Genomic DNA, 21,391 nt, shown 5'->3' on the forward strand with positions numbered 1-21,391 from the left:
TGTTTTTTGTAAGCAGCTGCAGCTACTAACTACGACCAGGTTTTACGGGCCTTTAACCCAGAGGAGAAGGCCTTTAACCCAACCCTAGTTTTATGGGGCTTTAACCCAATTCTCTAACCCCAAAGGCACTTTTGCCCCAGTGCTTGCTAGACTCTGTTCTATGATCTCGTTGGGACCCTTTCCCAAGCCCGCGAATGATCGATCTGCTCCAACTAGCGAAGTGATGAACACCAATGCGAAAACTACACTGTGGCGCCGATTTCTGCACTAGCGATCGGGATCAGCTCAACACCCTTAATCGCAAGCTTGTGTTTGGGGGTCCGTTGAGATCCCGGATGAGAGCCCCCAATGTAAATACGCTCTTCTCAAGCTTACCCCCAGTCTAGTTCAGTTAAAAACCACTATGTCAAGCACTGGAACAACTAATCTTTATTTTTAGATTGAACAGCAAATTCCCCTATACGATACCTAAACCACCACGGGTTTGATCCTTGTCTCTGCCCTTCAGCCTCATGCAAGCAGAAATGCTCCAAAAGATCTCGCAGTCCCAAGCGCCCTTCCAGAAGATTGACACCAATCTAAGATGGAGCCACCTTTTATAGGTCCACGAACATTGAGGGGCCGAACTACATAGGGGTGGTCTCTTTACAGTCCAATCAAACATATTAATTACATCAGTACATTATTGACAGTTCCCCAAACCAATAACAGAGTCTCCCATACATTGTTTCTAGGAGAAGCTTTTGGAAGAAGCTAACTTAACTTGAATAATGCAACATTTACCCTGGAACTCAAACAGACCTGCCAGGGTTTAACACATTGGCCAATCAACAAACAGCAGGGTAACTGTCATGCAACATTATTTACAATATTTACAATTAGTTTGCAGCAATCCAATCACATTGATGCATTTAAGTTTGTTTGCAGAGTTTTTATACATTTTTATCAATTATGGGGAAATGAGGAGAACACCTGGATCTTTCACCCTTACATATCACTCTGATGTTCAGACTGATTGGCGCCATCCAGAGCCTGTAAATTTCCACAGACAAAGTTTAAGCAATTCTGACAAATGCAGGCATCATTTAATTTGGTCAATATTAACAGCCATTATGGCAAGTGCTACTTCCTAATCACATACTAGGGGTGTAGATAAGGACCTAAACCCTCCCCAGTTCAGCCAATCCAATAAGTACAGCAAATTTGGTATTGATTTATTATCGTCACTTGTACTGAGATGCAATGCAAAGAACTTTGTTTGCACAACGCTCCAATCAAATCTTACTCTGCAGACTACAAGGTAGTGCAAATAGAAAAATACCAGTCTGCAGAATAGAGTGGATCAGTGTGAGAGCGCAGATAGACACAAAGCATCTGGAGAGATGCTGCCTGACTTGCTGAGTTACTCCAGCACTTTGTGTCTATCTTTGGTATAAACCAACATTTACAGTTCTTTGTTTCTCCAGAGTTATAGCATTACAGATACAGAAAATGTGAGGTGTTTTCTTTCTTGGCCACAGCTTCAACGTGGTTAATCCAGGATAAATGTTGGTTATGATTATGCCTAGGAACTAGAAGCTGTTGACCATCTGCAGTTCAGTATCATTTATATTGACTGGGCTGTGAATAACCACTGTCATTGTTGGAGGCGGTTGTTGTCTTGAAACCATGTTATAGAACTCTGTATCTCCTTCCTGCATTTTGTCTGTTAATCATTTGAGATCTGCCCCACTAGGGTGGTGTTATCAGCAAACCTGTAAATTGGGCTGGAGCGGAATTTGGCTGGACATGTGTAAGAGGTGTAGTAAGGATGTTGAGGCCATATCCTTGTGGGGCATCGGCGCTGAGAATTATAGTGGAAATAGTTTGAAAAAATACCGGAACCTTCCATCAGGTCAGGCAACATCTGTGAAAAAGGAAACAACTAAGATTTTGAGTCTGAGACCCTTCATCAGAGCTGGGAAAGCTATGATGAAAGATCTTTGAACTGAAACACTAATTCTATTTCTCTTTCCCCAGATGCTGCCTGACCATCTGTGTTTCTAGCTTCTCTTTTCATTTCAGATTTCCAGCAGCTACAGATTTTTTTTTTTTCCCAACTGTACTTTGTTGCCAAGCTGAAGACCCACTCGCCAGCCCGAAGACTGAACAGTAAGGTGGGATAATGCATCCCAGGCTGGGCAAATAAGCTTTGTACAGTGACTAATTTAAGCAACTTTACTTTAGACTCTAGAAACACCGCGCGGAAACAGGCCGTTCAGCCCACCGAGTCCGCGCTGAGCAGCGATCACCCTGCTCACTAACACTATCCTACACACTAGGGACAATCTGCAATTTACAGAAGCCAATCAACCTCCAAACCTACACTTCTTTGGAGTGTGGGAGGAGACCGGAGCACCCAGAGAAAACCCACACGGTAATAGGAGGAATGTGCAAACTCTGTACAAACTGCACCAGAGTCAGGATCAAACCCTGGCCTCTGCTGCTGTAAGGCAGCAACTCTACCACTGCGCCATCGTTTTGCCCTAACGTCATTCATCAAATGGCAAAATGTGTCGGAAGGAACTGCAGATACTGGTTTAGATGACACAAAGTGCTGGAGTAACTCAGCGGGTCAGGCAGCATCTCTGGAGAAAAGGAAGGGGTGACGTTTCGGGTCGGGACCCTTTCAGTCTGAAGAAGGTCACCCATCATTTTTGTATTTTACATTTACATTTTTGTCGTTACTCCAGCACTCTGTGTTGTCTAAACTCCAGCACTTTGTGTCTATCATCAAATGGCAGTGTTGAATGAGCCGAGGGTAGTTTGTATTGGGGAGTGGAGCTTGTGTTAAGGCTCAAATACTACTGATTAATAATACCAGACTTTTTCAGTGGATCTGGTGATGGAAATTCGCTGAGCCATGCACCCCTCTGTGGTTTGTGAGAAGTCCATGTTGTCCTTCAAAGCAACCCAGGAATGGCTGGGTTAAGATAGACGCAAAATGTTGGCGTAACTCAGCGGGTCAGGCAGCATCTATCGAGGCAAAGAATAGGCAACGTTTCGGGTAGGAACCTTTCCTGAGACCAAACACCGACCTGAAACGTGTCTGAAGAAGGGTACCGGCCCAAAATATCATCTATTCTTTTTCTCCAGAGATGCTGCCTGAACTGTTGAGTTGCTCCAGCATTTTGCAACTATCTTCGGTATAAACCAGCATCTGCTGTTCCTTCTTACATACAATGGCTGGGTTAATGCAGGCAATGGCAAATCCACGGTCAGTTACCTGAGTTACTGCTCTGCCTGAAGTTGATGGAAATAGAAATCAAAGGGGATGCAAGATGCATTGAGAGCCACTGCACTGCATTAAAATCATCCCGCTGGAACACCGTTGTAGTATTATTCCACCATACATTTGTTTAATATGTAATATTTTGTAAAATCACTGCTTTTATATTTCTGGTTAAGAGTGTGTTGCCCACCTAGTCCTTCCAGCACACTCAGTCGTTCATCCTGATCTTGGCTGGTCTCGTTTTTACACCTGATCTTATCATCCCATTCCCCTAGCCTCATTGACCCCATCCTCTCCCCCCTTCCACCCTGGTAACCATGCTGGGGGAGAAATGCCCCTGTCCCACTTAGGAAACCTGAACGGAAACCTCTGGAGACTTTGTGCCCCACCCAAGGTTTCCGCGCAGTTCCCGGAGGTTGCAGGTGATTGCCGGAGTTTGCAGGTAGTGGAGCAGGTAGGGAGACTGACAAAAACCTCCGGGAACCGCACGGAAACCTTGGGTGGGGCGCAAAGTCTCCAGAGGTTTCCGTTCAGGTTTCCTAAGTGGGACAGGGGCAAAAGGCAATGACACGTGGCAGCTCTTCTGGCTGGCGGTAGGAGCTGGGTCACAGTTGACGTTAATCTTGCTCATCCCCAGTAATTGACTTGGTGCTGGCCCTTAGTTGTAGTTTTAAACATACGCTGTGGACACAGGCTCTTCGGCTCACTGAGCCCACACCGACCACTGATCACCCGTACACTAGTTCTATGTTCTCCCACTTTCGCATCTCAGGATTCAAGAGTTTATTGTCCCAGTTAGGACAATGAAATTCTTGCCTGCTACAGCACAACAGAATATAGTAGGCATGAATAATACAGAACATATATGTGTCCATATACCATAATATAAATATATACACCTCACACCCTCGGGGCAATTTAGAGAGGCCAATTAACCTACAAACCCTCACATCTTTGGGATGCCTGAGGAGACCGGAGCACCTGGAGGAAACCCATGTGGTCAGAGTGAGAACGTGCAAACTCCACACAGGCAGCGGCCGAGATCCGAATCGAACCTGGGTCTCTGGCGCTATGAGGCAGCAGCTCTACCGCTGTGCCAACCTCTTAACGGCCACTCTACTGGGATGTCATCAGCTCCAGCTGGACGTATCTCTACAGGTCTCACCGTGTGATCTTGCAACTTCCAACCAGAGTTGGCTACTCAAAATGGTTTCAAAGGTTTCAAATATTCGTAAACAAAACATTTTCAAGGGAAAAGGGTTGGTGCGTGTTTTAACTGTGTAATTTTCTCCCTGGATTGCTGGGTGTAGTGTGAATTAATTTCCGTCGCCTCTGGGATAATCCTGGAGGATTGGTGAGCCATTGTATAATCCAGCGGCCGTCTATCACCTCGCACCAAGTGGGAAGACAAGACTTGCCAAGTCTTTACAGGTGGGATTGACATGGTCCACTCAAACTGAAAATGGTACCATGTGGAGAGGGAACCCTTAACACTCTGGAGCTCTCCAATGTATTCCCTCAAAACCAATGGGGAAAAATATCTGCTATCATCAAGGGTAGCTTGATTGCAAGAGGTAACCCAATTCTAAGTTTGACTGGATCACAACCATCGCAAGATGATCAGAATGCTTCATCCACCATCAAAGTGTGCCCAAGATGGAACCCTGAATATCTGTTGGAAAACAAAGAGAATTGAACCCCTAACCCCTTCAGCCTGAATCTGGTTTAAAAGTAAGATTTTTTTGGTTTGCTCTGACTGACTATTTATTCGTATAAACAAAAATAGATACATTAAGTTGAAAGGTTGTTCCATCAAATTCCAATGTTCTCCAGTCTTTATTTGCAGGTGATTTTGACTCCTGTGACTTAATGCGATATTTTCTTCATCCTGGTTTGGATTTGTAATACTGCATGTCGTGTGTCTCTGTCCCGACAACTGGCTGACTCTGGGAAGTGTTCGGCATTGTTCTGCATGTCTTTCCTGAGGTGATTCTCTGTCCTAGTTCTTTGTGCACCGCGCGTTTCCTCTCCTTTGTCGCTTTTGTCCTTTCTGTTTTGTCCACCAAGTGGCCGGGCCATGTGCAAAACCCATCATTCAATAGTGCTGGAGAGTAGATAGTATTTACCTCAATAATGGTAGTTTCTTTTCAATTCTTTCTAACGCTCAACTCGAAGCCGACGCCAACTGCGGAAACCCAGCCGGTGTTTGACGGAGACGGTGAGTCCACTTTTTGTATTGTATTGTATTGTATTCAAATTTATTGTCATTGTCTCAATTTGAGACAACAAAATGAATTTCCCTTGCAGGCAGTATCATAAAAATAATAATAAATAAATAATAAAACATTAAAAATAAAATTGAAATTGAATTTTTTAAAAAGCACAAACACAGAAAGTCCACGACACAACATAACATAAATGGCACCAAGGTGAGGATGGCACCATAGTCCAGCCAGCCTTCCCTCCGTGTTTTGATCATCTTTCTCTGACCTGGTGTTTAAGTTTGGGAGTATTGTATGCCACCAATGGCTTCCTTTTTGAGTAACAGGTTTTTACTGGGGAAAGAACATTGAATTTGGTTTGTACACAAAAGTGCTGGAGAAACTCAGCGGGTGCAGCAGCATCTATGGAGCGAAGGAAATAGGCAAAGTTTTGTGCCGAAACCCTTCTTCAGAATTTGAATTTGGTTTATTGCTTTGGGATAATTACGATATTGTCTTTCTGCTTGGAGAATAGTATCAAGTGGAACAATATTATATCAGGGTGGCGTGGTGGGGCAGCTGGTGGTGCTGCTGCCTTACAACACCAGAGACCTGGGTTCGATCCTGACTACGGGTACTGTCTGTAAGGATTTTCTCGAGGTGCTCTGGTTTCGTCTCGCATTCCAAAGATGTACAAATTTGTAGGTTATTTGGCTTCTGTATATTATCCCTATAGTGTAGGACAGGAGATCGTTGGTCAGTGCAGACTCGGTGGGTCGATGGGCCTGTTTCTATGCTGTATCTCTAAGCTAAAACTAAACTAAACAGTAACTATTTTTTGCTAACATTTATTTCAAGAGGCCTAGAATACAAACCTAGGGATGTAAGGCTGAGGCTCACGAAGGTGCTGGTCAGGCTGCATTTGGAGTATTGTGAGCAATTTTGGGCACCATATCTGAGGAAGGATGTGCTGGCTCTGGTGAGGGTCCAGAGGAGGTTTACAAGAATTATCCCACGAATGAGTGGGTTAATATACGATGAGCGTTTGATGGCAAGTACTCCCTGATGTTTAGAAGAATGAGGGGGGGAACTCATTGAAACTTACCGAATAGTAAAAGGCTTGGATAGAGAGGATTTTTCCACTAGTGGGAGAGTCTAGGACTAGAGGCCATAGCCTCAGAATTAAAGGACGGTCCTTTAGGAAGGAGATGAGGAGGAACTTCTTTAGTCAGAGGGCGGTGAATCTGTGGAATTCTTTGCCACGGAAAGCTGTGGAGGCCAAGTCAATGGATATTTTTAAGGCAGAGATAGATAGGTTTTTGATTAGTACGGGTGTCGGGGGTTATGGGGAAAAGGCAGAACAATGGGGTTAGGAGGGAGAGAGATCAGGGCCTTTGTGGGCTGAAGGGCCCATTTCCACATGAGGTGACTGACTGTCAATCTCTCACAGCCCTTTGATGAATGATGTGCAATTTTAGTAATTTGGTCACATTGTCTGTCATCCTAAAGCAATGACAGTTGAATTCTTAGTAGCAAAAATTGTGTTTTCTTTAATTAAATCAACACTGAGACATATATCCAAAGCCTTGAGTAAATCATGCTCATCCCGAGAGTGTGAGAGGGAGTGTGTGAGAGAGAGTGAGAGTGTGTGAGAGTGAGAGTGTCTTATTCTTCTTGCGTATGGTGTACACAGCCTAAAGTTACAGGGCACCTTGTTCTATTTGATCTTATTTGATTGTGCTCACCGGGTTGATTGCATTTGTCGAATCAGGGCGGACCACGTGAAGGTTGCAATCTCCCATCCCACAGTGAGTGTGAGAGAGAGTGTGCAAGAAACAGTGTGCGAGAGAGTACATGTGAGTGTGTGAGAGTGTGTGAGAGAGAGTGAGTGTGTGTGTGAGTGTTTTTGTGAGAGAGTGTGTGAGATAGATTGTGAGAGGGAGTGTGTGAGAGAGTGTGTGAGTGTGAGAGAGAGTGCGAGAGTGAGAGAGAGTGTGAGAGGGAGAGAGTGTGTGTGTGTGTGAGAGAGAGTGTGTGTGTGAGAGAGAGAGAGTGAGAGAGAGAGATAAAGTGTGAGTGTGAGAGTGTTTAGTTTATTGGCCCATGTACCGAGGTGCAGTGAAAGGCTTTTTGTTGCGTGCTATCCAGTCAGTGGAAAGACTATACATTTCAATCGAGCCATCCACAGTGTCAGATGCAGGATAAAGCGAATAATGTTTAGTTCAAGATAAAGTCCAGTAAAGTCTGATTAAAGGTAGCCCAAGGGTAGTCCAATGTAGTCCGAGGATCTCCAATGTGAGAGTGTGACTTAATCCATGGTGGTTGGTGAGCCACTGACCAAGGAGGTACTCCAGAACTTAATCCCAGTCATTGTCTTCAATGGGGGAGAAGAGAGAGCTGCTGGAACAACAACAGTGTTCTTAACATGGAGCATTACATTTGACGTGCTGATGCTGGATGCTTGACTGTCCACCCACGACAGAGAGCTGTGAAGGAGTGACTTTTTTTTTTTTTTATTTATTTTTTATTAGAAGTACAGTAAATTACAGTAATACACCTCACATATATCTTATTACATTTGTTGTACCACTTCATTTTTCGAGCTTTAAAAAAGGTAGAAATAAAAGAAGTAAGGAAAGTGAGCAAGAGTTGTGAAGGTGCAGGAAAGTGTTGGGAAAAGAAAGCCCCTTAGGGAAGAAGTTAGAGAAGGAAGTAAAGAAAGGAAATAGACCCTAGAAGGGAAAGAAAAAAAAGGAGAAACAATCGCTCCATTATAACACAAAACTCCGCAAAAAAGGATATACCAACCGTGTTTTGTTTTTACCCCCCGTTACCAGATCCTAGTCCCATTTATTTTTTTTAAATTACTATTGCACCTTATGCTTGTAATAGTTCCATAAATGCAGACCACGTCTTTTGGAAGTGGTTTGCTTTGCCTGCTAGGAGGAGCCTCATCTCTTCCAGGTGTAATGTTTCGAACATGTTTGAAATCCACATTTTTATTGTTGGTATTGGAGCGTTTTTCCATAGTGGAGGAGTGACTTGATTTCCCAGACTCGGCTCATGTTTGATCTCCCAAAAAGCGTTTTTTTTGCGCTTTAAATTCCCACTGAGTAATTTACTTTCTCTGTCCATGAGAAAGTTACGCGTTGCTGCTGGCAGCAGTGCGTAATTACTTGGCTGCGTTGAGTGCTGTCAGACACCTGCACGCAGATTTAAGTGCGCTGCTCTTGATTGGAGAATTAAGGTTATGATTCATGGAGCTGTGCATATCATCAAAGTGTTGCACGTTCAGAACTTGTGAACAAGAGAAACCTGGAGGGAGATAACTGGACCAAATCTACGAGTCAGTGGACAAGGACAGATGCCTGGGGATTTATTGCTATTCGCAGCAGTGGATAACAGTTTCTGAAATGCGAGTCACAAATTAAATTTTAAACCTGTTGCCCATGCCTGTTGTAGTTTATTCTTCCCTTCCCCATTTGAAACGTCAATTGGTTAGGCTGCTAAGCTGGTGACATTGTTGTGAAGCACTTTAACTTTGCAGGAAAAATGTTCCTCATGTTGGGGGAGCCCAGAACCAGGGGTCACAGTTTAAGAATAAGGGGTAGGCCATTTAGGACTGAGATGAGGAAAAACGTTTTCAACCCGAGAGTTGTAAATCTCTGGAATTCTCTGCCACAGAAGACCGTAGAGTCCAATTCACTGGATGTTTTCAAGAGAGAATTAGATTTAGTTCTTGGGGCTAAAGGAATCAAGGGACATGGGGAAAAAGCAGGAACGGGGTACTGATTTTGGATGATTAGCCATGATCATAATGAATGGCAGTGCTGGCTCGAAGGACCGAATGGCTTGCTCCTGCACCTTTTTTTCTATGTTTCTATGGCTTTTATTCTTCGTAGATAGACGCAGTGTAACTCAGCAGGTTAGGCAGTGTCTCTGGAGAAAAGGGGCAGGTGAGGTTTTGGGTTTTAAACCCTGGTAGTTTGGATTGTTTAGCTGCCTTCATTCATCTCTGGAGGGGATCTTCATGTTCATAGGGTGATAGGATCAGAATTAGGCCATTCAGCCCATCAAATCTACTATGCCATTCAATCATGGCTGATTGATCTTTCCCTCTTAACCCCTGCCTTCTCCCCATAACCCTTGCCACCCGTACTAATCTTCACTGAGAAGAGCACTAATGTTGCTCTGGGATATAAAATGGAACAATGTTCACTTGCGGAAACCAAGGCCTTTTTTTGTCCAGTACAGACGTACCCTTGCTCAGATGAGGAGATCAGTGAAGATAACTAGAGTGAAGATGCTGGAGAATATTACAGGGCGTGCGGATAGAACTGATGACAATATTGCTGCCCAATTAGCATTTGGCTCATTACTCAGCTGATATGGAAGTGAGATGTGGACTGCCAGCCTTGCATCCCCTTTATTACATGGAGTGAGAGTTCAACATGCACCTTCTCCCTAAAGTCACTGTGGGGACTCTCCCCCAGTCTTGCTATGAAGTTGAGACTTTGCCCTTGCCCTTGTTCATGTGCTGGGCGTCCACTCATCCGAGCGTACTTTACCTTACCACTCACCACATCGTACTTTACTTCTGAAATCTGCATCCTTTACTCTTGATGCAGCCATAGTTTGGGTTATTCCCATGTGTACCGAGGTACAGTGAAAAGCTTTTGAAAGTACGTTGAAAGTATTCTGTATTTTGAAAGCTAGCCACAGCTCCTTCCATATGATATGTTAGTGCAGAGATTAATTCTAACCTTTCTGACCTTCTGGTTATTCCATACGTCCCTAAAAGAGTCATAGAGTAAGTGATTCATACAGCAGGGAAACAAGCCCTTCGGCCCAACTTGATGGCAAGTAATTTATAGGATGCCCATGCTGACAAAGAATGGCCCATCAACACTTGTCCCACCTGCCTGTTTGGCCCGTATCCCTCTAACCTTTTCCAATCAATGTACCAAAAGCATGTAACATAAAGCAGGGCATCCTTAAGGTACCAATACTGTGATTATTTTTTAACAAACTTTAAAAATCATAGAATTTATGAACATTTGTGGAACTTGACTATGATTGAAAGTTGAATCGAATCACATTTTAAATGGCAAATAATTTAAAGGATGAATATCTGGGACAACAGCTCAAATGAAAATGTATTTTATTTTTGCTCTATTTCAGAGATTACAGCGCCAACCCTTTGGATAAAGCAACTCGTTAGCAAAGACTCCAAGCATAATGGCTCCAGCATGAGGATACTGGGTAAATGAAACTTCAATGATGTTTCTATTGTCATGTGTGCAAAGTGCTAACACAGTGAAATTATTTTTCTTACAAACAATCCAGTAGAGTATTGCCACGCCCCCCGATCCTTGATTATGAAGCGTACAGAAATATGTCCCTGGCCCACTTAGGAAACCTGAACGGAAACCTCTGGAGACTTTGCGCCCCACCCAAGGTTTCCGTGCGGTTCCCGGAGGTTTTTGTCAATCTCCCTACCTGCTTCCACTACCTGCAACCTCCGGCAACCACCTGCAACCTCCGGAAACTGCACGGAAACCTTGGGTGGGGCGCAAAGTCTCCAGAGGTTTCCGTTCAGGTTTCCTAAGAGGGACAGGGGCAATAACTGAGCCTACATGCAAGAGGCACCATGTTTTGGCAGTTTTCAATGTCCACGCTCTAGTTCTTATGAGTGGTGCCTGTTCCAGGCCAGTCCCAGTCTGTTACAGGCCTCCAGCCATCTCCTTCCTTGGATACCACGTTCCCCTCCCCCCTCCCCCACCACGTCCCCTCCCCCTCCCCACCACGTCCCCCCTCCCCCTCCCCCCCCCCCCCCCCCCCTCCCCCCCCCCCCCCCCCCCCCCCCCCTCCCCCCCCCCCCCCCCCCTCCCCCCCCCCCCCCCTCCCCCCCCCCCGCCCCCTCCCCCCCCCCCCGCCACGTCCCCCTCCCCACCACTGCTGTCCAAAAATCCCACAAAGCTACCCCTTTCCCTAACCTTTGGACCTGCAGAATGCAGACCATTCACTATGTACCATCTGGTAGGTAACATGACACAGCCATTGTTGACACTCCAACTGGGAATAACAATGATAAAGCACTGCAGTACTTGCAATGCGCATGCTCAGTGCATGCTAATGATTGCAATATGTCCTTGTGCCTTCTTGAGCAAAGCAATCAATCCAATGCTGATTTACTGCTCAATTTGTGCTGGGCTTTAATAACCCAATCGGGAACATGGTTCACTGCATGCAGACCCCAGATCGTCAAGTAGTGAGAGTAGGCTTCTTCTCCTGCCGTTAGTCTGGGCTGGATCTGTTCCAAGGTCTTGGAGGTGAAAGGATTGTCTGCTAATCCTTTGCCATAACTAATCTCGCGCACTTGGCAGAATGGAAATTTATCCTTTCCCTGTTTCAGAGCTTCAGCAGTTTCACTGGCAATGAAGGAAACAAAATTCCATGTCATTTACATCATTAAAAATTATTCCAAATACCTTTGTTCCAAAATCAGCAACAGACCTAACCCTCATTGGCTCAGCTAATTGCCAATATGTGTTTACAGGGCTGGAATCTGGTAGTGTGCGGGTTTACAACAAGTGCGGCCAAAATACCACAAACTCAGGGCTGCAGGTCTGAGCAGTACTGAATTACATTACTCCCGAGAGAGAGCAAGCTGCTTTCCAAACAAAACTTTCCAGTGTTTTAAAATATGAGTATCTTTTCTTTTGTACCATGTCCGAGAATGCATTGAGTTTGTTGGAAATCGAGAAAGTTGCTCTGAATGTATTCTGTTGCGTAGCCTGGTTGTAGCTGCTTGTCTTTTGCTCGAGCTGCAAACACAACACTTTTAGGACTGAGATGCGGAAAAACCTTTTCAACCAGTGAGTTGTGAATCTCTGCCACAGAAGGCAGTGGGGGCCAATTCACTAGATGTATTCAAGAGAGAGTTAGATATAGCTCTTAGAGGTAACGGAATCAAGGGATAGGGGGAGAAAGCAGGAACAGGGTACTGATTCTGAATGATCAGCTATGATTATATTGAATGGAGGTGCTGGCTCGAAGGGCCGAATGACCTGCCCCTGCACCTATTTTCTATGTTTCCATGTTTATTCTTCTCCCTCCAGTGGTGTGGATCCAGTTGGGGTTCACAATGCCAAAATTATGTCTCTCGACCACTGTCGTTTCCCCCAGCCATTATGTGAAACCTAGAGGTCTCCAGAGAACATTTGCCAGACTTGCACTCCTGAGTCTCCAACACCCATTGTTGGCATTTGTTTTTGTCCCGCATGTCCCATCTTGGTCTTATGCCTCTCCTTTAGCTCTCGTCTCACTTTCCCATTACTTTCTTGAGATTTAACCACCATTGTTGGCTAACCAAAGATTCATAATACAATCACAAAAGGATACAAAGTGCTGGGGTAACTCAGTGGGTCAGGCAGCACTCTCTGGAGAATATTTACAGGTGAAGTTTCGGGTCGAGACCCTTCTTCAGACTGAAAAAGGATTTCAACCTGAGAAGTCACCTATCCATGTTTCCAGAGATGTTCTCCGTAGAGTTCATTTCGGGTTGAAACACATCTTCAGTCGGAAGAAGGCTCACTACCTGAAATATCACTTATCTATGTTCTCCAGAGATGCTGCCTGACCTGCTGAATTACTCCAGCACTTTGTGTCCGTTTGTGTATTAACCGGCATCTGCAGTTCCTTATTTCTCCGTTGTCCAATTGATGGCTTGTTACACCTATCCCTTTTCACAGTTCCTTTCTTGAGACCTCCGAGCAGTGGCACTCTTCCTGTTGGTCTTTTCAGGCTTTGCATTATCTAGAACAGTCACCTCATCATCCTTTAAACCCATGGACATGCGAGATATGTCAAATCCCTGAGGCTTTGGTCTTCACACCAGATACTGTTCTGCACCTATAATATCCAGACCTCTGCTCACTATCAGTGTGGTCCTACGCTTCCACATAGCACTTTCCTGACGAGCATCACCACTTAGAAATCAGAAACCCTCAACACACTTTCTCTTCTTCAAGGTTAAGCAGATCTTTTAAAGCGTTTGGATATTATTTTAATGTGTTCATAATCCAGAGCCACACAAAACACTTGAAACACTCCTAAGATAGACACAATGCTGGAGTAACTCAATGGGTCAGGCAGCATCTCTGGAGAAAAGGAATAGGTGACAATTCTCTTCTTCAGACTGAATCAGGGGAGAGGGTGGCTAGAAAAGGTACAAAGACCAAGTGAATGAAAAGTATGAAAAGGACAAATGAAAGCCAGCAATGATGATCGAGGAAAGGTGGAGCCCACAATTGTCCATTGTTGGCTGTGGAGAAGATGATAACGTGTGGATACAAACAGTGAAGGACGACAGGGAAACTAGTAGAATGACTAGGGTGGGGGAGGGATGGAGAGAGAGAGAGAGAGAGAGAGAGGGAATGCAAGGGTTACTTCGAGATGAGGAAAACATTTTTCACACAGAGAGTGGTGAATCTCTGGAATTCTCTGCCACTGAAGGTAGTTGAGGCCAGTTCATTGGCTATATTTAAGAAGGAGTTAGATGTGGCCCTCGTGGCTAAAGGGATCAGGGGGTACGGAGAGAAGGCAGGTACAGGATACTGAGTTGGATGATCAGCCATGATCATATTGAATGGCGATGCAGGCTCGAAGGGCCGAATGGCCTACTCCTGCACCTATTTTCTATGTTTCTATGTTTCAAGTTAGTGAAACCAATATTCATTCCACTGGGTTGTAAAGGTTCTGGACGAATACCATAATTGATGGGTTTACAAGCCAATCAAGTGAAAAATACAGTAATTATAAAAAATATTTGTTTCTATTCATGCTGATGAATTCCTGACCTCTGGAAAGCCCAACATGCTTGTGTACCATTGATGTGCACAGCCAGCTCCCACCATTTGAATGTCAGAATGACTGGGTATTCTGATTTGGAGATGCTGGCTGAGGAATGATTATTGTCAAGGGTCACATGCCTTTCAGAATGGTGCTATGGGATCTATTACACCTGAATGAGCAGTCAGGCACTCGGTTTAACTCGGAGACACCAGATACTGCAGACGTTGGAATCTTGAGCAAAATACAAAATGCTGGAGGTCAGACAGCATCTATGGAAGTAAATTGCAGATGACAATTATGGTCAGATTCTGAGTCTGAAGTAGGGTCCTGGCTCGAAATGTCACCTACTCATTATCTTCCACAGATGCTGCCTGATCTGCTGAGAACATCCAGCACTTTGTGTTTTCCTCAGTTTATCATCTCATAAGGTGACTGCACCTCTGACTAGGAGTAGGCAAACAGACTGCATCCTTGTGCTCAAATCTCTGGGTTGGCTCAGGAATCCATGGTAGTTTTATTGAGGTGATATTGCTACCAAGTGAGCCACACCTAACCTCTGGCTAATTTTACAAGTGTTGTAATTCTCCCCTAACATGCTCCGTTCAGTCAATGCAGTTAGATTGTGTGGGGTGGGGGGGGGGGAAGGAGGAAGGAACTGCGCTGACCAAGCGTAGGCTCAGCAATTGTTTTGCTGAACACCTCCGCCAAGTCTGCCTAAACCTACCTGATCTCCTGGGAGCTAAACACTTTAACTCCCATGCCCATTCCCACACCGACCTGTCTGTCCTGGGCCTCCTCCATTGTGAGAGTGAGGCTCAGCGCAAATTGGAGGAATTTCACTTGGGCAGCTTACACCCCAGCGGCATGAATATTGACTTCTCTATCTTCAAGTAAACCTTGCCTTACCTCTTCCTCTATCCCTCCCCTTCCCACTTCTCCGACTATTCCTCATTTACTTTCCAATGTCTGTTTACTTTGTTGTTACCTTCTCCAAGTGAACGATGATCAATTAAATTTTCCTTGATCTCCATCCCCTTTGTCTCATTTGCACACCTTGCCCTTCCTGATCTCTGTATCTCCCTCTCCCCTACTCCGTCTGAAGAAGAGTCTCGACCCGAAACGTCACCCATTCCTTCTATCCAGTGATGCTGCCTGTCCCGCTGAGTTATTCCAGCGTTTTGTGTCGATTTGTGCTTTGTGGGACTCTTAAACAAGCATTGCGTCAATCTGTCCAATGATGTGTGAATATTGCTGTGTGATGGGGATCTTTTATTGTATTTGTGTAAGCAATTACTGGCTCCAGGATGGAAAACCTGAGCGATTATGTAATTGTCACCCGGCATGGATAGGCCAGGAAAGTTCTCCTTCTCTCTCCCTTCTCTCTGCAGGAGTCCTTTGGCCCTCTCTCACCATTCCCCTTCTGTGATTCCTGCTACATTCCTGCACTTCACAGTCTGAAGACGGGTCCCGACCCAAATTGTCACCTATCCAAGACCTCCAGAAATACTGTGTTTAGTGGGTGTTTTTTAGGTTAGGATACAACTAGGCCAAAAATCACAACAAAAAAACCTTGGTGCTGATTTTAAAGAGCCAGATTTTGAAGTGAATAAACTCAGAATAATCCATGGCTGAAGGCAGGGGTTTGCTGGTTTTGAGAGATTACAAAAGTAAATTCCCTTTATGTAGGAAAGAACTGCAGATGCTGGTTTAAATCTAAGGTAGACACAAAATGCTGGGACAGGCAACATCTCTGGAGAGAAGGAACGGGTGATGTTTCGGGTTGGGAGCCTTCTTCCTACCCAATGAGTGACGTTTTGGGTCGAAACCTTTCTTCAGAGGCTCTCTAGAGATGCTGCCTGTCCCGCTGAGTTACTACAAAATGACAGCATTTCCCTGGTTTCCATTTTTCTCTTTCTCTTCAAAGGTTGAGTTGGGATTTTGAGACTGATCAGGAAGCTTTTCTAACTGTAGAAAGGTAACGAGTTATTTCCAGCACCAGAGAACAAGAGAAGATACCTCAAATGCAGGTATCTTCTCAGAAGAAGATACCTTGTTAAACACAAAGTGCTGGAGTAACTTAACGGGTCAGGCAGCATATCTGGAGGGATTGAACAGAACCCCTTTTCAGCCTGAGGAGCGATCCTGACCCGAAACATCGCTTGTCCATTTCTTCCACAGATGCTGCCTGGCCCGCTGAGTTCCTCTTTGTTTTGACATGCAGGAACTGGAGGTTAATTGACGTCTGTAAATTGCGCCTACTGTGTCTGGAGTGGATGCGAAAGTGGGATAACATCGAACTGATGTGAACGAGTGATCGATGTTCGGCATGGACTTGGTGGGCTGAAGGGCCTGTTTACATGCTGTATTTCTAAACTAAACTAAACTTCAGAGGTTGTTATACGTTGTTTGGAGATGAGATGGGTTCTGAATATTGTATTCAATCAGAACAATAGGAACATTACATTAACCGTTTCCTTTGTAAACTGATGCATTGACTTAAATTGGCGTATGGTGAAGATAATTGCTTTATTTAACTGTTATTTATTTATAACTGTTGGTTATAAAACAACTCTCACAAACTGTTGGCAAACTTGGCAATTACAATCCAACTGGAGGCCATTTTATGGGGCCCTTTAAACAGCTAGGATCTTAAAGGAAAACTAATTGGTGCATAAATGCTGGGTAGATAACTAGCCTGTGAACTGCTATAAAAATGATTGAGGTTGTCCCAATCTTAATGTTTACAGCACCAAAAGGAATTTGGAGAACTGTAGGGCAGGTTTCTGCTGCAAGTTAATTCAAAACAAACAACCCACAGTTGGACAGCTGACTAGAGAGGAGAAAGATTAGTGTTTCTAGCCAGATTCCAAAGTAACCAAGTCACATTATCGAGATAGACACAAAATTACTCAGCGGGACAGGTAGCATCTCTGGAGAGAAGGCACTCAGTCTGAAGAAGGATTTCGGCCCAAAAGGTTGCCTATTTCCTTCGCTCCACAGATGCTGCTGCACCCGCTGAGTTTCTCCAGCATTTTTGTGTACCCTCGATTTTCCAGCATCTGCAGTTCTTTTTTAAACACAGGAATCTTTTATTCATTTGTTCTATATCTCTCTACATCAATGTCTATATCTCTCATTTCCCTTTCCCCTGACTCTCAGTCTGAAGAAGGGTCTCGACCCGAAACGTTATGCATTCCTTCTCTCCAGAGATGCTGCCTGGCCCGCTGAGTTATTCCAGCATTTGTGTCTATTTTCGGTTTAAACCAGTATCTGCAGTTCCTTCCTTCACATTAGCTGGGACTACACAGGGTGCATTAACTGAATTCAAGCAGGGCTACTTGTCACTACAAATGAGGGTCTCATCTTAATCCTGCACCAAAGCTTATCTTTATCGTTGATTTGCAATTGGAATATTCTGTAACTCAGCGGGACAGGCAGCAACTCTGGAGAGAAGGATAACTAACTAAGGTTATAGGTTCAAACCTCATCCAGAAACTTGAACACATCACCAAAATTAGTGCCAAGCTTTGTCTCGTCCGAAGTGTCCCGAGCTGAAACGTCACCTGTCTATTCCCTCCCCAGATGCCGCCTGACCTGCTGAGTACCTCCAGCACTTTGGGTTCTCCATCACTAGCAATAGATTAGCTGGTCTATCTGGCTGTTTTTGGGAGCCTGTTGTATGCAATGGGGCTGCTGTATACAGAGAGCTCTTCGTCTTGCGTATGGCATGCACAGCCTAAATTTGTAAGACAACTTGCTCGGTTTGATCTTCTGTTTGTGCATGCCAGGTTGATTGCATTCGTCAAAACAGGGTGGACCACGTGAAGGTTGCAATCTCCCACCCCACAGAGAGCTCTCAGATGCTGCCATTGCAGACTGCTCCCTGCAGTTGCCATCCTGCGAACTGTTCCTAACCCACATTTTCCTTAAGTCCGTGAGGAACAAAAGCAGTGCATGGGGAAGATCAAAGACACAGGGCGGTGAGGAGAGAGCAAACGGGAGTGGGAATCCTGGCCACCAGCCTACATCAGTTACTCAGTGAGGGAGCTCACAGCTCCCAGCCGCTGATTCCTGCAGTTCACTCCTACGTATGGGTGTCAATGAGTCTGCTTTCCTGTATTATAAGTACAACAATAGCCCTTGCTCGTGTTACTTGCTCAGCAATCCTAGTCATACGGCTATGTGTGATGAAAATGAAATGCAGATACTGGTTTATACCAAAGATAGAGCCAAATCTATTAAGCAAGGCCTTATGTCGTTGCAATCAAGCTATGCCTGTTTGTCTTCCAAACTTTACAAACTTATGACGTGAGCCACATTGTGAACAGTATTTTTGCTAAAACCTTAGGCATACAAATGTGAAGTGATTAGAGAGTGCCTAATTGAGGAGTTTAGCAAGAGTCGGGTTGCATTGGAGAGGGAAGGGGGGGAGGCAGAGAGGGAGGGAAACAGAGAGAGGAATAGACAGAGATGGGGAGAGACAGAGAGTGAGGGAGAGACAGAGAGAAATAGACATAGTGGGGGGAGAGAAAGCAAAATAAAAGGGAAAAAAAGTGTAGAGAAGGGAGGAGGAAGAGAAAAGAGAGTGGGAAGGAGGCTGGGAAAGGGAACAAAAGGATAATGGAGACAGCAGGAGAGAATGAATGTGGTGAGAGGTAGAGAGAAGGGGAGAAGGATAAGAGGGAGAGAGATGGTAATAAAATGTTCGAGGGAGGGGCAAGGTGGTGTGGAGGAGATGGAGGGTAAAGTGAAGGTGAAGAGAGAATGGGAAGTGAGGAGGTGGAGAGCAAGATTTCATAGTCTTATCTTGTCTTGGCCTGGAGTTGCCTAGATAATTCCATGCATCGCCAATCCCTTTTTTTAACCTCCTTCAGAAAATATGTCCATCTCTCCACACCCTCCAACCAACAACATGTTAAGAACTCTGCCAACAATTGCTCAATGATCGATGGCTTAAGTATCTGATGCCACGCTTTGCAGCCTGCTATCAATTGAAATTCCGAGGCATTAAAGACCCCATTTCCTTTGGAAGGTTTGTGAAGCTAAAGTGCCATTTGGGACTGAGGATGGAAAACTTAATCTTTTTCCAGGTCAAAAATTCACTGGATTAAAAAATCGCCACCCGTTCTATTTTAGAGAGGCATCAAAACGCATTAACTTCATCTACACTTCACATTATCTTGGGAAAGCATCCAACAAAAATCAGGAACCATTTTCAAACTGGTCTTTCCTTCTTCCATTGGATGAAAGATACTACAGCCTATGACATTCACAGACTACTGAATGCCCTGTAAGCTCGGATATAGTCCTGATCTCCTAATCTACCCCATTAAGAATCTTGCACTTTCTCTGCACCACTATATTCTGCACTCTGGTATTTTTCCCTTTGCTCTACCTGTTGTACTTGTATATGGTCTGAATGTACTTGTGCATGATATAATTTGCTTGGATAGCATGCAAATAAAGTCTATCGCTGCATCTTGGCACATGTGACAATAAACTCATTCCAATACATTGAAAACAAATTAGGACTGAGCATGAATTTTGATCATGCTGGAGAGGTCTCTATTCCCCTGCCCGTTATCCCATTTGGAAGTAGATCTCCAAGAGTGAATGCTATGAGGACATTTGAAAGGAATGCACTGAACTCATTGTTAATTCTAGAAATAAAACTAGTAATGGTTGAGTTCAAAAATGGTGACGCAAGATATTGCAGATGCAGTCTGAAGAAGAGTCCCATGTTACAAATTTCACAACTTGCTGCTAATGCCACCCACCACCGCCTCACATTGATCTAGCCTCCATATCCTATTTTACTCTGGGGTGAGCTACCAGGTCCACAGCCTCCAGGGACTACCGTGTGATTTGGGTCTCCCTCTGACCCTGTGCATACCCTCCAGGTTCTGAACCCTTCATCTATTCCTCCTGGATGTCTGATGCCCTCCTGGTCACAATCCAGTTGCTGAAGAAGGGTCCCGACCAGAAATGTCACCTCTCCATGTCCTCCAGAGCTGCTGGCTGATCCATTAAGTTACTCCAGCACTTTGTGTCTTTATGTGTAAGCCAGCATGTGTAGTTCCTTGTTACTATACAATCCAGTTAAGATCTTCTCAATGGGCCTTCCTGCTAACATTGCCCACTGCTCCCTAAATGTCATCCATTTAGTCTTCATAATTTGTTTGAAGCCCTTTACATTCTTCCTAGCTCTAACCATATCATCATCTCCCCTTCCGTCTCCTTGGAACTATCAATTCTCTTCACTCAGGTTCTTTATGTATCTCTGCTTCCCTTTTACTTGTGGAAATGCCATTATCCATAATTTATACTTTCATCTTTGGCGTAACCAACCAGAAGCGTTTTGTTCCTTCATTTCTCGTTCCATGGTTTCAGCCTGACCTGCTGAATGCTTACAGCTTTTTCTGTTTTTATTCTACATTTCCAGCATCTGCAGTTAAAAAAAAAATCATTCCAGCAGAAATGCTGTCTCCTTAACAATACTTTAGTCATCTGTCTTAGTAGCACTGTTTTTTTGGCTTGGTGCTGATTTATTTTTCTGATAATGCATTTGGGAAGCACACTGGGATTTCTGGTCTATATTAAAAACATTGTGTAAAATGTAAGTTGCTAACTTCTGTGACCGAATTTGAACTGTACTTGTCTTGCTTGATAAATTGGACTGCAGGGTATTCTTGACTGAGACGCATGTAATGCATGTGGAATTGTAGTATTAAATAGTTGCCATCCATAAAAATAAATCAACTAATGTTTATTGCCAACATCAGAGAACTTTATTGCTTGTGATCTGCTACAGACTGCAGTTTTTCTTTCGGATGGACAAATGCTTGGGAAAGGTTGTTTTTTCACAGAAATAGGCCACTAATTTCAAATGACCAATTGAACTTCAACAGCGGAAATATAGCAAATTGGGGTTTTGATAGGTTATTTACAATGTTTTCTGAAAAAAATCATTTGGAAACAGAAAATATAATATTTGGAGGGAGGGTTTGACAGATTCTTGCTAAATTACCTCTATCCCCCCCCACCCCCCTATTCATTACTAGGT

General features: G+C 44.3%; 1 protein-coding gene across 3 annotated transcripts in view; it reads left to right on the plus strand.

Annotated features, from left to right (window-relative positions):
- smoc1 (SPARC related modular calcium binding 1) overlaps positions 1 to 21,391 on the plus strand; it is a 195,062-nt gene that overhangs the window by 70,689 nt on the left and 102,982 nt on the right. For all 3 annotated transcript variants that reach the window (XM_055640814.1, XM_055640812.1, XM_055640813.1), the window contains exons 6-7: positions 5,412 to 5,489; positions 10,654 to 10,734. In XM_055640814.1, the coding sequence (XP_055496789.1) occupies positions 5,412 to 5,489; positions 10,654 to 10,734 (159 nt within the window). The remainder of the gene's footprint in view (positions 1 to 5,411; positions 5,490 to 10,653; positions 10,735 to 21,391) is intronic.

This window comes from Leucoraja erinacea, chromosome 9 (assembly GCF_028641065.1).
Source record: "Leucoraja erinacea ecotype New England chromosome 9, Leri_hhj_1, whole genome shotgun sequence".
Lineage (NCBI taxonomy): Eukaryota > Metazoa > Chordata > Chondrichthyes > Rajiformes > Rajidae > Leucoraja > Leucoraja erinaceus.